This window comes from Schistocerca americana, chromosome X, assembly GCF_021461395.2.
Source record: "Schistocerca americana isolate TAMUIC-IGC-003095 chromosome X, iqSchAmer2.1, whole genome shotgun sequence".
Taxonomy (NCBI): domain Eukaryota; kingdom Metazoa; phylum Arthropoda; class Insecta; order Orthoptera; family Acrididae; genus Schistocerca; species Schistocerca americana.
In genome coordinates, this window is record NC_060130.1 from 648,507,405 (window position 1) to 648,522,475 (window position 15,071).

The following is a 15,071-nucleotide window of genomic DNA, read 5'->3' on the forward strand; positions in this document are numbered from 1 at the left end:
CATACATGTTTGTTTGTAAACACGTTCTTCTTCACGAGTCAAGAAATAGCGAAATATGGTGAAAATGATAACAAATGTGCAGCTAAGTGGTAGAACTGTCACCAAAGCGTAATTGTAATAATGTTGCTTCATCTTAATTGATCTCCAGCAATATAAACATGTACGAGAATGTATAAACACCTGAGGATGGGCACAAGTCTGAAATCAGTCGTGTGACGACTAAATAATCTTTTATTGTGACTGGTAGCGGAAATGTTTCAACACCCTATAAAGGAACAGTCACGGAGTTCAAAATCATCCACTATGGATAAAATTCACTGAATTAATTCATCGTCTTATCAAGGTCATCACATCAAAGTAACGAAATCTACCTTTTTGTCATACTTTAATATTTCTATTTGCAGATACGTTATATACAAAACCAGTATGTGTGTACAGAGGCCACATAGCTGCTGACAGCGCGCAACTATGAGGAATCAAAAATATGAAAGAAAAAAAAAGAAAGAAAAAATGAAGCGTCTGTTAGACGACAGACCTTACAGTCCACAGAAGACAGGTATAAAGGCGGCGTCAGGGAAGATCATCGGCCAGCACGTCAAACATCTCAAAGGCGAATCACTTGGCAGAATGAGGGCGCTCTACCTCATACTAAATGCATCTCCGTGTGACGCTATATAAGATGCTTATACGGCCAGTACTTCTGGACCCAGCGGTCACATGGAGCAAAAGAGCAAACACGAACATAAAACACCTATAAGCTGTGATAAATGGAGGACTATGCCAGTCTCTTCGCCTCCCACAAAACATACTGTTGAAGCTATCACACATCGCTCGGACACCCAGGCTTCCAGACGAGACAGTAGGGGAACGTAACCCCTTGTATGTGAAGACACAACAGTCAAAGAACATAAAGTTAATGGAATTAGGAAACAGTGGGACAGTGGGCATCGACACGGGAATGTTCGTCGTCCGGATTAACTGTGAAGTCCCAGCATGTCTTTACGTTAGGAGAGTACACTTAAAGAGTAGAGCACCTCGGAAACTGACGAAGTTAGCCACAAATCAGGAACCACATGAAATGAGACTGAGGGCAAAAATAGGCCATATCTGTGGTATCGATAGCAACAATGCCACGGCATAGTTTCATAAGTTGGCACTATGAGACACCGAAGACTGCGCACTCTAGCCGGAACGGGAGAAATCTATGAGCTCCTCCTGATTCTGCCTATTTGATCAAGAGCAGACGGCCGGGACACTTCGCTTCAGCTTCGCACCTCAGGCCAAAGTTATGTATCACTATTGTGGCTAAAGTAAAGGTGGATTTGGCCGGCCGGTGTGGCCGTGCGGATCTACGTGCTTCAGTCTGGAACCACGTGACCGCTACGGTCGCAGGCTCGAATCCTGCCTCGGGCATGGATGTGTGTGATGTGCTTAGGTTAGTTAGGTTTAAGTAGTTTTAAGTTCTAGGGGACTGATGACCTCAGAAGTTAAGTCCCATAGTGCTCAGAGCCATTTGAACCACAGGTGATTTTAATTCACACTGCAGTACCGAGAGATTTTCACCTTTTCCTTCTCCTGTCCACGCGCCGCCGTCCAGGCGGGATACAAAAGTTGGCGACGAAGACTCCCCTTTCACCTTCTATCATTTCGTTTTTTGCTCGGTACTGCTTTAGCTTTTTTGTGATATCCCCGTGTGGCTTAGTGACTGTCTTTAAGTGTTCCCACCATTCGCTATAAGACTTCCAACTGTTTAAACCGTGGCTTCGCCACAGGAACAGGCTTCGCTGTCCCACCTTGTACGTTTTCAGGCTCAGCAAATGACGCAGCTGCTTGCTGCCATAAATGGACTGGTCACGCTACAAACTGCAGCTGCTTCGGCGCCTCCGACGCCACCGCCTGTACCGACGCCCTCGTCGACGGCGCCGCCATTTCGTGCCTTCAATCCTGATGTTGAACGCTGGCCAGAATACATCGCCCAGATCGAGACACACTTCGCAGCATACAACATACCAGGTACAGAGCGGCTTGCTTTTCTCATTGCCAACGCGGGTGTTGTGCTATACCGTGTGCTCGTGAAATTGTTTCCTACCACCCGCCAAGAAACTAAAACGTACGACGAAGTGAGTGATGCTCTGAACTCCCACTTCCGTGACAATATAAATGTGGTAGCTGCACGCTACATATTCTTTCGTCTCAGGCGTGTCCCTATCAGTCCAATAAAGCTTGGTTAGAGGACCTTCAGGGACTAACTTCTGATTGTCACTTTAATTGCTCGTGTGGACGCTCATATGCGGATATAATTATGCGGATATAATTATTAGAGACCTATTGCGCAAAATGTGGCGGATCACCGCATCCTAAAGAAAATCCTCAAATTTAAAAACCCGTCTTTGCAGGAAGTGGTAGACTTGCTAGAAAGACTGGATACATAAGATATGGCTACTTCCACGTTCGATGTGACCCCGGGTGTGTGTACTGTTGCCCTTCAACCCAGCCCAGCCAGACACGCCGCGCTGCTCGCGCGCACGTACACAACGTTCACGCCTGGCACCTAATCAGAAACTGAAATTATGTCCGAATTGCTTTCGTGCCCACCCACGGGACAGTTGCCCATCCTGTCAAGCACATTGCTATTTTTGTAATAAGAAAGGACATGTGCAAGCTGTGTGTAGTAAGAGAAACTCTAATTCCGAATTTGTCTCCCGTTCGCGTGACTCACGTGGGCGTCACCGGAACGGACACCGTCGTAATCATGATTCACATCAGCCTATGGATGTTAATGCCATTTATTCAAAGCCTTCTGCTTCACGTGCTTCGAAAGCTCGTCGTGTGAATTAAGTTTTGTTAGACACTTCCTCTCGCATTCAGCGCGATGCGAGGAAACTTTTTGTGACTTTGAACACTTGTGGACGTTCTCTTCGCATGTAGCTGGACACTGGTGCGTCGGTTTCTATACTGAACAAATCAACGTATGACTTGGTTGATTCGCCCCGCTTCGTCGTTCACATTCCACACTGACTGCATGTACTGGACAGGAAATCTCAATGCTCGACGTGTGTAGTTTGCAAGCCACATATGGTACAACGACCCGTACAGTGTCTTTCCATGTGCTCCGCTCTAGTGATGCTACGAACATTTTTGGCATGGACACATTTGAACATTTTGGCCTCGCAGTTCAGGACAATGTACTTGGCATCAACGCTAGTGACCATGCAGACAGTGTTGCCGCACTATGCGATAATCTTACTGAGCTCTTTTCTGATGGCCTTGGTTGAGCCACAGTCTTTGCAGCGCATGTTGTAGTTAAAGACAATGCCATGCCTATTTTCCGGCGCGCTCCCGGTACCGCACGCACTGCGCGACGCCGCAGCTGCTGGACTTACGCAATTGCAAGACAGTGGTGTCATTGAACCTGTTTCTGCTTCGCCATGGGATTCGCCTGTAGTGTGTGTGAAGAAACCAAACGGTCGTCTCCGTATTTGTGCTGACTTTAAATCTACAGTAAATCCCCAGACAGTGGTAGCTACGTTTCCCTTACCGCGTCCCGAAGACGTTTTTGATAAGCTTGGTGCGGGAAAATTCTTTTCCACGATTTACTTGCGGGACGCATACTTTCAGATTCCGCTCGACCAACAGTCGCAGCGCTATTTTGTGATCAACGCCCACCTTGGATTGTTCAAGTTCGGTTGTGCTTCGGCTCCCGCTATTTTTCAGTCTTACTATCAGCACGTGTGTGCCACTGTCCCCGGTTGTTCCAATTATCTGGACGATATAGTCGTATCATGTCGCACCCCTGCCGAACATTTGCAGAATTTGCGTGCCTTATTTACTGTACCTTTGCAGGCAGGACTAAAGTGTAACAAGGAGAAGTGCAAATTTTTTCAAACTGAGATTCAGTATTTAGGACATATGATTAACGGACAAGGTATCCACCCTTCGCCGTCATATCTCAGTGCAATTACAGACTTGCCAGCACCCAGGAACTTGAAAGAACTTCGGTCTGTATTGGGCAAAATTACGTATTATATTCGGTTTATACCAAATGCAGCGCAGATTGCAAGCGCCTTTGCATTGCCTTCGGCGTAAGAACGTTACTTTTGTTTGGTTTTCGGAATGTGACGCTGCTCTCCACAAGCCCAAATCTGCTTTGTTATTGATCGCAGTTTGCTCCTTTCGATCCCTCCAAACGAGCTGATTTGGTTGTCGATGCATCTTCTCACCTCATCGGAGCAGTTCCCTCGCACCGCATTAATTCTGTCGATCACCCGATCGCTTTTGCGTTTAAGTTGCTCAGTTCTGCCCAGCAAAACTATTCTCAAATCGAGAAAGAAGCTTTAGCTATTGTATATGGAGTGACGTAGTTTCATGATTTTTTGTACAGTCGAAAGTTCTATTTGGACACTGAACATAAGCCTTTGACGTCGTTGTTCCACCCCCAGTCGAACGGCGAGGCTGAACGCTTTGTGCGTATGTTTAAGTCGCAGATGATCAAGTTGCGCGCCACGCACTCACGCGAGTGCGCGCTCTGTACTTTCCTTGCTTCCTATCGCTCTCAGCCGCGCGGCCCCCTTTCCCCATCGGTCGCTCCTGCATCTATTGCACCCGCCGCCGCGCGCTCCCGCCGCTTCGCCTCGTTCTGGCTTGATTTGGTGTTCTATCGCGTTTTCTCTGGCAGGCAGCGCTGGGAGCAGGGGCGCATTCTTCGCCAGCTTGGCCGCACCTTATTTCTCATTTCTGGTCCCTCAGGCACTGTCAAGCGATACGGGAAACAGATCCGTTCGTGCCGTCCTCGGTTTTCTGCCTCCACCGACGGCGCCTCCGCCGCTCGCGCCTCCGCCGCGGAAGCGCCTGCCGGCGTCGCCGCTGCCGGTCCGGTCACCTGCACCGGACGGACGCCTCTCGCCGCTGCCACGGCCCCACCTCCAGCCACTGCCGCCGCCGTGTTCCTCCGCGGCGGCAGAACCGATGGACGCTGAGGCTGACGTCACGCCGCCGCCGCCGTCGCCCATGGAGGTCGTTTTTCCGCCTCCTCATCCGAGCATACCCAGTGGCGGTGCGCGGCCTGGGCAGGTTTTCCACGGGGCGTTTTCTTCGCCCCCTCGAGAGCAATTCGGGATCGCGTATGGACAGCGCACCCCGGCAGTTCAGCTGTCTGCCCCGTCAGCTGCGCCGCCCGGTGCGTCATTTCAGGGGAGAGGGATGTGGTATCCATAGCAACGATGCTACGGCATAGTTTCGTAAGTTGGCACTATGAGACACCAACGACAGCGCACTCTAGCCGGAGTTGGAGGGATCTACGAGCTCCGCTCCTGATTCTGCCTATTTGATCAAGAGCAGGCGGCGTGGACACTTCGCTTCAGCTTCGCACCTCAGGGCAAAGTTATGTATTACTCTTGTGGCTAAAGTAAAGATGAATTTAATTCACATTGCTGTACCGAAAGATTTTCACCTTTTCCTGCTCCTACCCATGCGCCGCCTTCCAGGCGGGATACAAAAATATCTATGTGAGTATCTCCAAATTCTGGTTTTATTGAAGACAGCTACGTATGTTCCTTTATCAGTTGATCACAAGTTGCTTAGTTGCAACTGCTCAAACTGCTGCTGTCAACGAATCTTACCTATGTCGACTTGTGCACTTCATTATTTTTCCAGCAGCTATATGCTGGTCATGTACATTGGCTTTGGTGTCAGGCTAGAGAAGTTAGCAACCTCAAACTACTTACGAAAGTGTTGTGGCAGTCATGTAGCATCATGCTGGAATATTCAACAACAAGGCTGTGTGTGCCATTTCTCTTGGAATCGTGTAACTGATGTATTCGAGTTCCAATATAATTGATTTAATATTGTCTACGGTAAATCAATTCTTCTCAGATACACCACAAAATTATTTCAATGCAATACACCTCATAACTGTGCCAAATTACAAATCGTTATTTCTAGCACACGAATCCTACTGTATGGTGTATAATAATTATGTATAATAATTATGCGTCATTTACTATTGTGTATAATAATTATGTTGTATTTATGGTTGTTTATTATAGGTTAAGTGAACATTTTAGTGGCTTTGACGGGTTAAGCCACAATATTCGGAAGCAGCAGTAGTCGAACAAGGAGGTCGATGACCAGCGGAGTTTTCGCAGCAGCAGTCAGCACTTCGACAGATCAACGACCGAGCAGATTGCACATCAGCGATCAATACTTCAGGAACTGTCAGCATACTGAACTCACGTATGCGACGTATCTGGCGATTCGCAGAAGGACGACAGCGTAATGCTCGACCACGCCAGCATAGAGGTAATACAAGGAAACCCGGCACGTGAGTCGACATTTGTCACGTTTCTGCCCAACGTGAGAAGCATAGATCAACGGTCGAAGAGTCAGTCGCCGCCCTAGAAACTTAGCGACATTGGCGAAAACACCGAAAAACTACCTCCCACAAATGGGCATGAGGTGGTCCTTTGAGGGGAGATAGGAGAGAAGAAGAAACGTTGCATGGACGGACGGACCGATGGCTAGTCAGCAGACGTCATACTTCCCTGCAACGTCTTAGCTGCTACGCTGCTCGACAGAAGATGACGTCATTACCGCGCCAATAGGTCAATGCAGAAGATTCCATCCCAGATGTTGCCAGGAAGAAGTCGCGCGGTACTTACCCAGGTAGTTGGTGAGGACGAATGGACTGCGACCTCACCAAACGGGTCACCTGTGAACCTTGAGGTTGATGAACTCCGCCAGAAGATGCCGAACCTGAGGATCGCTTGTTCGATTCAGGGACGGAGCACTTCGCACCACGCTGTAGCTGCTTGTTAATAACGCGACGAGCGAATTCACAAGAAGACCGCGCCGCCGTCGCAGTGGGTCACGGGTACGGTACTGAACAGAATATACGCCTTCTGGCTCTGCGCTGCAATACGAGCCGTCGCCGTATCATCGGTCAGCATAATCTGTATGCTACGCATACGCACAGCACCGCTGCCGCGAGGAGTTGAGCGAGTTAAAACACGGTGTATTACTCTGTTTGTTTAAAGGGTCTTACGTTTTTTAATAAATGACTGATAGTGGAACCACCAATGTTTCACTCTCACTTCAGCCACTGAGTCAAGGAAAGAGCCCACTCCTCCGTCCACAAAGTGTCACTTTCCCTCCCGCCATCCCTGACAAAATAATGACCTTTGCTCCCCTCTATCACTGACACTCAATATCTGTTGTCACATAATCCCGACCTGCTACACTACCATGTCTTACGTCAGTACCTTGATAACAGCGATTTATCGCAATTACATATAAATTAGACCACTAAGGCTTATTTTGCCTTTAACGGACGTGTTGTCTCTGACAGAATATAGAAAAGCATTCGTTTGCTTCTCTCTTTCAGACTGCCAACACTAGGCAGGTTCGTCCTCTGCTGTGCGGTATGGGATTCTTACCAACCAGAACTGAATGACAGTCAAGAAGTTTAAAGCAGGGTAGCTCGTTTATTATCACAACGAAATACGGGAGACAGTGTCACGGTTATGGTACGTGATCCGGCGTGGTAAGCATTAACGCAAAGGCGTTTTTCACTGCGGCGAGATCTTTTCACAAAATTTCAGTCACCAACTGTCTCCTTCAATTGCGAAAATATTTTCCTAACTATGAGCTACACAGCGAGAAATTGCTACCATATTAAAATAAGAGAAATCAAAGTTCGCACGGAGAGATGTAGGTGAACGACTTTTAACAGTATAAAACAAACTTTGTTCACTGTTGTTCGAATCATTGTTGCTAATTATTAGAAATTAGTCTTTTGATTTAAAATTCCACAGTTGCAGAAGATACTTTACATGACTTTCGAAATGATGTAATCATAACACAAAAATTAAGTCACTTAAGATCGCTGTATGCTTTTCATTTGTAATGTAAAACAAATTGCAAAGATAAAAGTACCGATCAGTTCTCTCTCTGGTACGGTAGAGAAATAGTCTAAAAGTGACACAGAACCATCTGCCAAGAGCTGTATTTTAACAGCAGACTAGTCATATTAATGTAGACGAAACACCATGCCACATTACTTGCGTCTTACATACATCACATTATCCCTATACATCATCACGCTGGACATTGTGATCGGCGCTAAGTTGTTAGTTGTTAGTCAGTTAATTAGTCAGTTAGATGCAGCCCGCCCGGTTAGTCGTTTGGTCCAACGCACTGCTTTCCGGGCGGGAAGGCGTGCCGGTCCCCGGCACGAATCCGCTCGGCAGATTAATGCCGCGGTCCGGTGCGCCGAATAGTCTGTCGATGGTTTTTAAGATGGTTTCCCATCTGCCTCGGCGAATGCAGGCTAGTTCCCCTTATTCCGCCTCAGTTACACTATGTCGGCGATTGCTGCGCAAACACTATCTCCACGTCCGCGTACACCTTAATTACTCTACCGCGCAGACATTGGTGTGAGACGTTCCCGTGTGGGTCTACTAGGGCCGAACCGCACAACAACCATGGGTACGGTTTGGCGCGGCGGTGGGTTGAGTGGGACTGTTGTAGGCTTCAGTGCAGAACCGCTCTGCTGCTACGGTCGCAGGTTCGAATCCTGCCTCGGGCATGGATGTGTGTGACGTCCTTAGGTTAGTTAGGTTTAAATAGTTCTAAGTCTTAGGGGACTAATGACCTCACATGTTCAGTCCCATAGAGCTTAGAGCCATTTGAACAATTTTTTGACTGTTGTAGCCTGTTGTGGGGTTGTGTAAAACTGCGGGCTACGGCGGGGACGAAGCCTCTCCGTCGTTTCTAGGTCCCCAGTTCCATAAAATACAATACAGTCGGTTAGATGGTTTTATGTTACATTGATCATTTTGCACGATAAATCGTAATGATGTGGAAAGAATCATTTTATATTCACTTCGCGAATTAATTTGTAAACATGGTTACTTGTTGAACATTTATAACGTTGTTTGTTTTTAAAAAAGAATACAGATATGAGTTAGTAATTCGTATCTACCACCTTTTACACAATACAATAATAGAAATTCCTCTATGGAACAGATAGCTAGAAACTGGAATAAGGTACGGGCAGTACTTTGAGAAACTTTCAGAAAATGCAATCGGCGTTCTTCTTATGATGACATAATGCGATATGCATCCTGCTATTCGATGCTAGCGGTAAATTTGTCCCTTGAAGTTCATTAGTCAGAAGCCATAGCAACAAACAAAAAGAAATTGTACCATTGCAAGGGACAAGTAAGAACTAAGTTTATGGTAAAGCTCAGTGTGCTAACAAGTACTTCTCAAAACGAGGAAAATATGTAGAATGCCGAGCGAGTAGCAGGAACACACTACTGACAATTTTAACTTCGGAGTAGCGGCTGACGGCGTTTACAGAAATGGGCAAGGAAACCCATGAGGTACGGTGCTGCACTCCGTCATTTGTTTCTATATTCCACATGTAGTTAGCAGCGAATGGCAGGCATTTGACATCTGGGCCTTTCAGTCATTCGTCATTCCTCTGCAAGCCGCCCGTATTTTCCCCTATCAGCTGACAGATTTATGACCTACTGTTATGTGTTGTATGGCGATGCTAGACGTTATCTGCCACGAACCTAACAGCTATATCGAAAAATCTTTCGTTTTATACCAGCCGTAACATCGATGAGTATTTTGTCGGTGGTCGTGCTGCCATATTGGAAATGAAGTTTTCCTGTCGCTATGTTTTCATTTAATTTTCAGCGTCGTCTTAAATATCAGCTCTTTCTAGGGAGAGAAAACTGATTTGTAGTTTAATTTTGCGCAGTTTTCTTTACATTCAAAATGAAAGCCATATAGTGGTCTTAAGTGAACTAGTTGTTGTGTTCCGATTACAACAGTTTGAAACAATGGCGAGATTTCGGCTTGACCACCTCTTTGACTCAAAAGATTCATTTCTGAGAAGTACTAGCAGTGATTCGAATAACAATGAACTTAGATTATTTTATTTTACGTGTTAGAAGTTTTTCACCCGTCATCCCAGGAATTTTTACTATGAGAAAACGTATTTATTAAGATTGAGACGCAATTTTGGGAGCGTTAACACACTGCTCGTCTACATATACAAGGGACACGCTTCATAGTGGAATATTGGTCATTGTCATTAGACATACAGCTTCTCCATACCACAATGGCAACCAATGAAATGATTACCTGACATGTGAAAAAGAAATCATTATAGAATCTCTGTGGTAGATACTTGTTAAGAAAGCTCGAAGCTCTGGCGTTAATGAGTTGATATCGTGCTTCCATAACCCCAACCACAACAGCACTTCGTGTCTATGAGTGATGTACTGTGTATAGAAAGAAAATATTATTTATCTTCTTTTTTTTTTACTTTTGAACGCTCACCACACTACTAGGTACACGAGAACCTGTGAAATTCCTTCATCGGCAGGTGAAAAACCTGCCACGTATTTTTTGTGGTTTTTCCTTCTGTAAAGCATTTCTTCATTGGTCAGATCCGAAATAAGACTTTCGTCAGGAACTTACTTTGCCCTCTCCTCTTTGGGCAGAGCTGGGTGCAACTAGCCCTCATATCTGAATATCACCGCCTATATTTGAGTTCCCAGTTCGAATTTATTACTATACGTAGTTTTCATAATCACTGGGAAATTATGTTATTATAACAAATACACACCAATGATAAAAAGTTTTTAAAAACCACACAACAGTACAACGTACAACGCTTAGATTGCGAACTTGGACTGTTCATTTTCAGTTGCATACGCAATGTACTACAGAGCGACATTGTCGTGCCCAAAACACCCCTTTGTAGCTGAGTATAGGTCTCTGACCTAAAGCATGTGATAATTGTGCCGTATCATTACGTACTATAAGGTCTGTAAAAACGCAAGTACAATACTCTAATACTAACGGAGAGGTTTTGGGATGGTTCTACTCAACCTTTTACAAGGTTTCGACGGATGTAAACTGGTACTCTTTAGAAAGATATGTAACTTGTTCTGACTATATTCAGTTTTATGTCCATGTTAATCCATGGACGTCAAACTGAAAACGGAGCAGGTTATATATCTTTCTGAAGAAGACGGGGTTAAATCCGTCGAAAGTATGGTAAAATGTTGAATAAAACCACCTTTCGCTGCAACTGGTTGGCTGCTTTGGATTAATTTACTATTATTTCAGCATGTTTAAATACCGCCAGGAGTGTAGAGATGTGACATAAAACAGTAAATTTATGGTTGAAACTGTACGGTTGACAATAGAGTTCTCAGCACACTTAACCGCAAGGGACAGCTGCTGCAGCAACGTATTGTTGGCGACAGCACGAGAATGTCATCAAGGGTTTCATAACACAGTAATTATTTTTCTTAAAAAGATTACATTGTCTTACCGCCTAGGAAGGGTTATTCTGAACAGTGTATATTGGCGTCATAACATACTCATACCCGCCAATCTTACTCTTCCCCCGAGGAAAGGTACGTCCTGTGACCATCTTCTTGCGTGACATGAACTCCCACTTGGACTTCGTCCCAATGTCCTCAATTCCAGCATAATTTTGAACCTTAACATCGCTTCGTTAATTGTGACCAAACATTTTAAAATTAAAGCAGAATATTTAGTACTTACAATTAGTTAGTTCTTCTCTAATACAGGAAGGCAATTTAATAGCCTAAACGGCAGGGCGAAGTAAGACAGATCGATACGTCGAAGTACGAAGGACAACTACGTCGAAGTAGAACGTATCGATAGGACTAAGTACAACAGATAGATACATCGAAGCTCAGTACATTAATAGGTCGAATCCGACAGATACATTAGACTAGGTCTGATAGATAGATCGGTTGACAAACGATGTATCAGTAGGAGCACATTCGATATACAGACAGGTTGAGGAATAACAAATCGATAATTACTGTGAAACAATTATACTTCCATTTGAAAACCGAAAAAGAGGAGAGTCGATTCTTGTGAGGTATGGTTTTACAGAAGAATGATGGTTCAAATGTCTCTGAGCACTATGGGACTTAACATCTCAGGTCATCAGTCCCCTAGAACTTAGAACTACTTAAACCTAACTAACCTAAGGACATCACACACATCCATGCCCGAAGCAGGATTCGAACCTGCGAGCGTAGCGGCAGAAGAATGATGAAAATTAAGTGTCTGACAATGCACCACAAAGCATTGATTGGTCAGTACCATCTGTACCAAATGAAGGGATAGAGATGATTCGGTAGGTCGAAGTTCGAGACACCGACATTCGAATTTCGACGTATAGGTATGTGGTAGCTCCAAATATCGATAGGTCGGATCACGAAAAATCGATAGATATACATAGAATACATCGATACGTCGAATTAGGGCATAACTATATGTCGAAATTCGACATATCGCGCATCGATGATAGACTGTTCAGTTGGGATAAGTTCCTTGGGTCTTTAGATCTAAGTCCACTATATAGTTACGTCGATAGACTAATTCCTATAGTTCTGTGTGCCAAAGCCTTATGGTTCGATAAGTTGAATTTCGGTACACAGATAGAATAAAGTCAGTTTCGTCGGTTGGTAGATGTTCGATAGATAGATCGGCGGTAGCCCTACGTGACGATTCGTCAAAGTTCAGCAGATCGATCGTTCGAAGTTCTACGTGTCGATAGGTCAAAGCACAACACATCAGTAGATCGAACTTTGATACACCTATAGGTAGAAGTTGCATGTATATCGTGATGAATTTAGGTAAATAAGTCGGTTGAATTTCGCTGTTCTTATGAATCCAATCAGAACGTCGATCTATCGATGTCATTCTTCGACAAACAGTTCCTTAAAGTTTGCGCTTTTCAGTATGTCGAAGTTAAGCCCATCTTTGTACTGAACCTTGACCTATACATATACCGAGACTTTCGCCTATCGATTTATCATATGCCGAGCCACCAGACTATGATTATCGAAATATCGTACTTCAGACTGACGATCATCCGAAATAACTCCTGTGGAGCTGTCGTACTTCCACCTTTTGTATATCGAACTTCGAGCTGCCGATATATCAACATTCGACTCGGCGACGTATCTAAATCATGAGAGCGAGTAACGAACATAGACCTGCCGCTTGAGTATTCTTCGGCCTATCGATACATCGATCTTTCCTGGTCCGGTACGAGGATCTGTGTCCCATCGACACATCGGAATACCAACCAGCTATTCTCGCACTTCCATGTATTGATAAACAGGTCTTCCCTACAGATCTAACGAAATTCGACCTATTCAAATCGTGAACTTAGCTCTACCGATATGTCAATATATCTCGAATTTGGTTGACGATTTGAAGACCTATTACTAATCGATATCTATAACTTGAGATAAATAAATTTCGTGAAACGTGACAGAAAACATAGACAACTACGTACAATACACATAGAAAAAAAAATTCGTTAACGTTGCTCAGGGAAGGTCTGCTAAAAAGTCGGTTTGACATCTATATCAGCTAATGGGAGTTCCTATGGCTCTGTTCAAACGGCTGAAAAGCTAGTGAACTCTATAAAATAACCGCAGTGCAAGAATTTAAACCGGATGACTCTGCAAAAAGTTTGCAGTTATATGAATGGACTTTGAATACGGTTCATATTGGAAAAATTAAATTTATTTTCGGATGAATCATGTTTCCACGTAAGCTAATGCGTTAATTCACAAAATAACCGTTACTGGATTCTGAAAACCCTAATGTAGTACGCGAGGCATCCCTGCATGAACGAAAAAATGGAGTATTGTGCGCTATTAGCGGTGAGAGAATAATAGGCAACATTTTTTCCCAGGAAGTAGTTAGCAGCGAGAGATATATGGAAAACAATTTGTGGCCCTTTTTTGGCCAATTAACTGAGAGAGAACTTGCTTTCACTGTTTCAGCAGAACTCTGCCAAGGCACACGCAGCCAACTTCTCACGACAGGAAGTTCATGAGGTGTTTCAGGATACAGTTATTACTAACAAGGTACGGCCTCCTCGTTCCCCCGGTTTAACACCGCGCGATTTTTATCTCTGTGGGACATTAAAGGAGAAAGTGTAATAATCAAATCCACACACTCTAGATAAACTTTAAAATAAAATTTGTCACGCAATTGTTGCCGTTTCTCAGAGGGAACTGCTGAGTGGAATGAGCAGCTTTCTAAGCAGGTATCAAAAATGCTTGAACAACGAAGGGAGGCAGTTACAGCATCTACTTGCTTAATAAATTTTCTTCCCTTTTGAAGTGTTTATGTTATGCATGTTAGAAATAACTTATGCGATTAACGCGCTACACTTACTTCAAAAATGGCTCTGAGCACTATGCGACTTAACTGCTGAGGTCATCAGTCCCCTAGAACTACTTAAACCTAACCAACCTAAGGACATCACACACATCCATGCCCGAGGCAGGATTCGATCCTGCGACCGTAGCGGTCGCGCGGTTCCAGACTGTAGCGCCTAGAACCGCTCGGCCACACGGCCGGCCGCTACACTTACTGCATACCACCTAACCGCACCACGCCGGCTAGCAGCATCCAGCGAAAGCGGATGGGTTAACGATTAAGCACGTAGTATTTAAAGGAAAGTCGTCGTTTGACGTGGTTACCAAAAAATCTCTTAAAGTTGTTACGAAAAAGTTCTTGTGCGATTTACTTCAAATTTTTGCATGCTACTCTAATAAACGTTGAGATGAGAATCGGTAGATATGATGCACATGTAGAGAAAAAACAAATGTTTACTATTTCAGAAATATTGGATATTTATTCGAGAGAAAGAGCTTAGCATATCGAGTAAGCCAATAACGCGATGTTCCGCGTCTGGCACTCATGAAAGCAGTTATACAGCTTGACAATAAAAGATAGAGTTGTTGGATGTCCTCCTGAGGACTTTCGTGCAAAATTTTGTCCAATTGGCGTGTTGCATCGTCAAAATACCGAGCCGGTTGAACTATTCGGCCAATAATTCTCAACTGGGCAGAGATTCAGCGACCTTGCCGGCTATGTAGGGTTTGGTAAGCACGAAGACAAGCAATAGAAGCTCTCGCCGTGTGCAGGCGGGCATTATCTTGCTGAAATGTAAGGCCAGGCTGGCTTGCCACGAAGGGCAACAA

The 15,071-nt window shown here is 44.7% G+C and overlaps 2 protein-coding genes across 2 annotated transcripts in view; one reads left to right on the forward strand and one right to left on the reverse strand.

Moving 5' to 3' along the window:
* The window catches only part of LOC124556226 (leucine-rich repeat extensin-like protein 3), a 32,230-nt gene extending 27,016 nt beyond the window's left edge, over nucleotides 1-5,214 (forward strand). Inside the window, exon 2 of the mRNA XM_047130216.1 lies at nucleotides 4,676-5,214. Within this exon, the coding sequence (XP_046986172.1) occupies nucleotides 4,676-5,214 (539 nt within the window). The remainder of the gene's footprint in view (nucleotides 1-4,675) is intronic.
* LOC124555515 (FMRFamide receptor) overlaps nucleotides 1-15,071 on the reverse strand; it is a 721,972-nt gene that overhangs the window by 357,233 nt on the left and 349,668 nt on the right. The gene's annotated exons all lie outside the window — the stretch shown is intronic.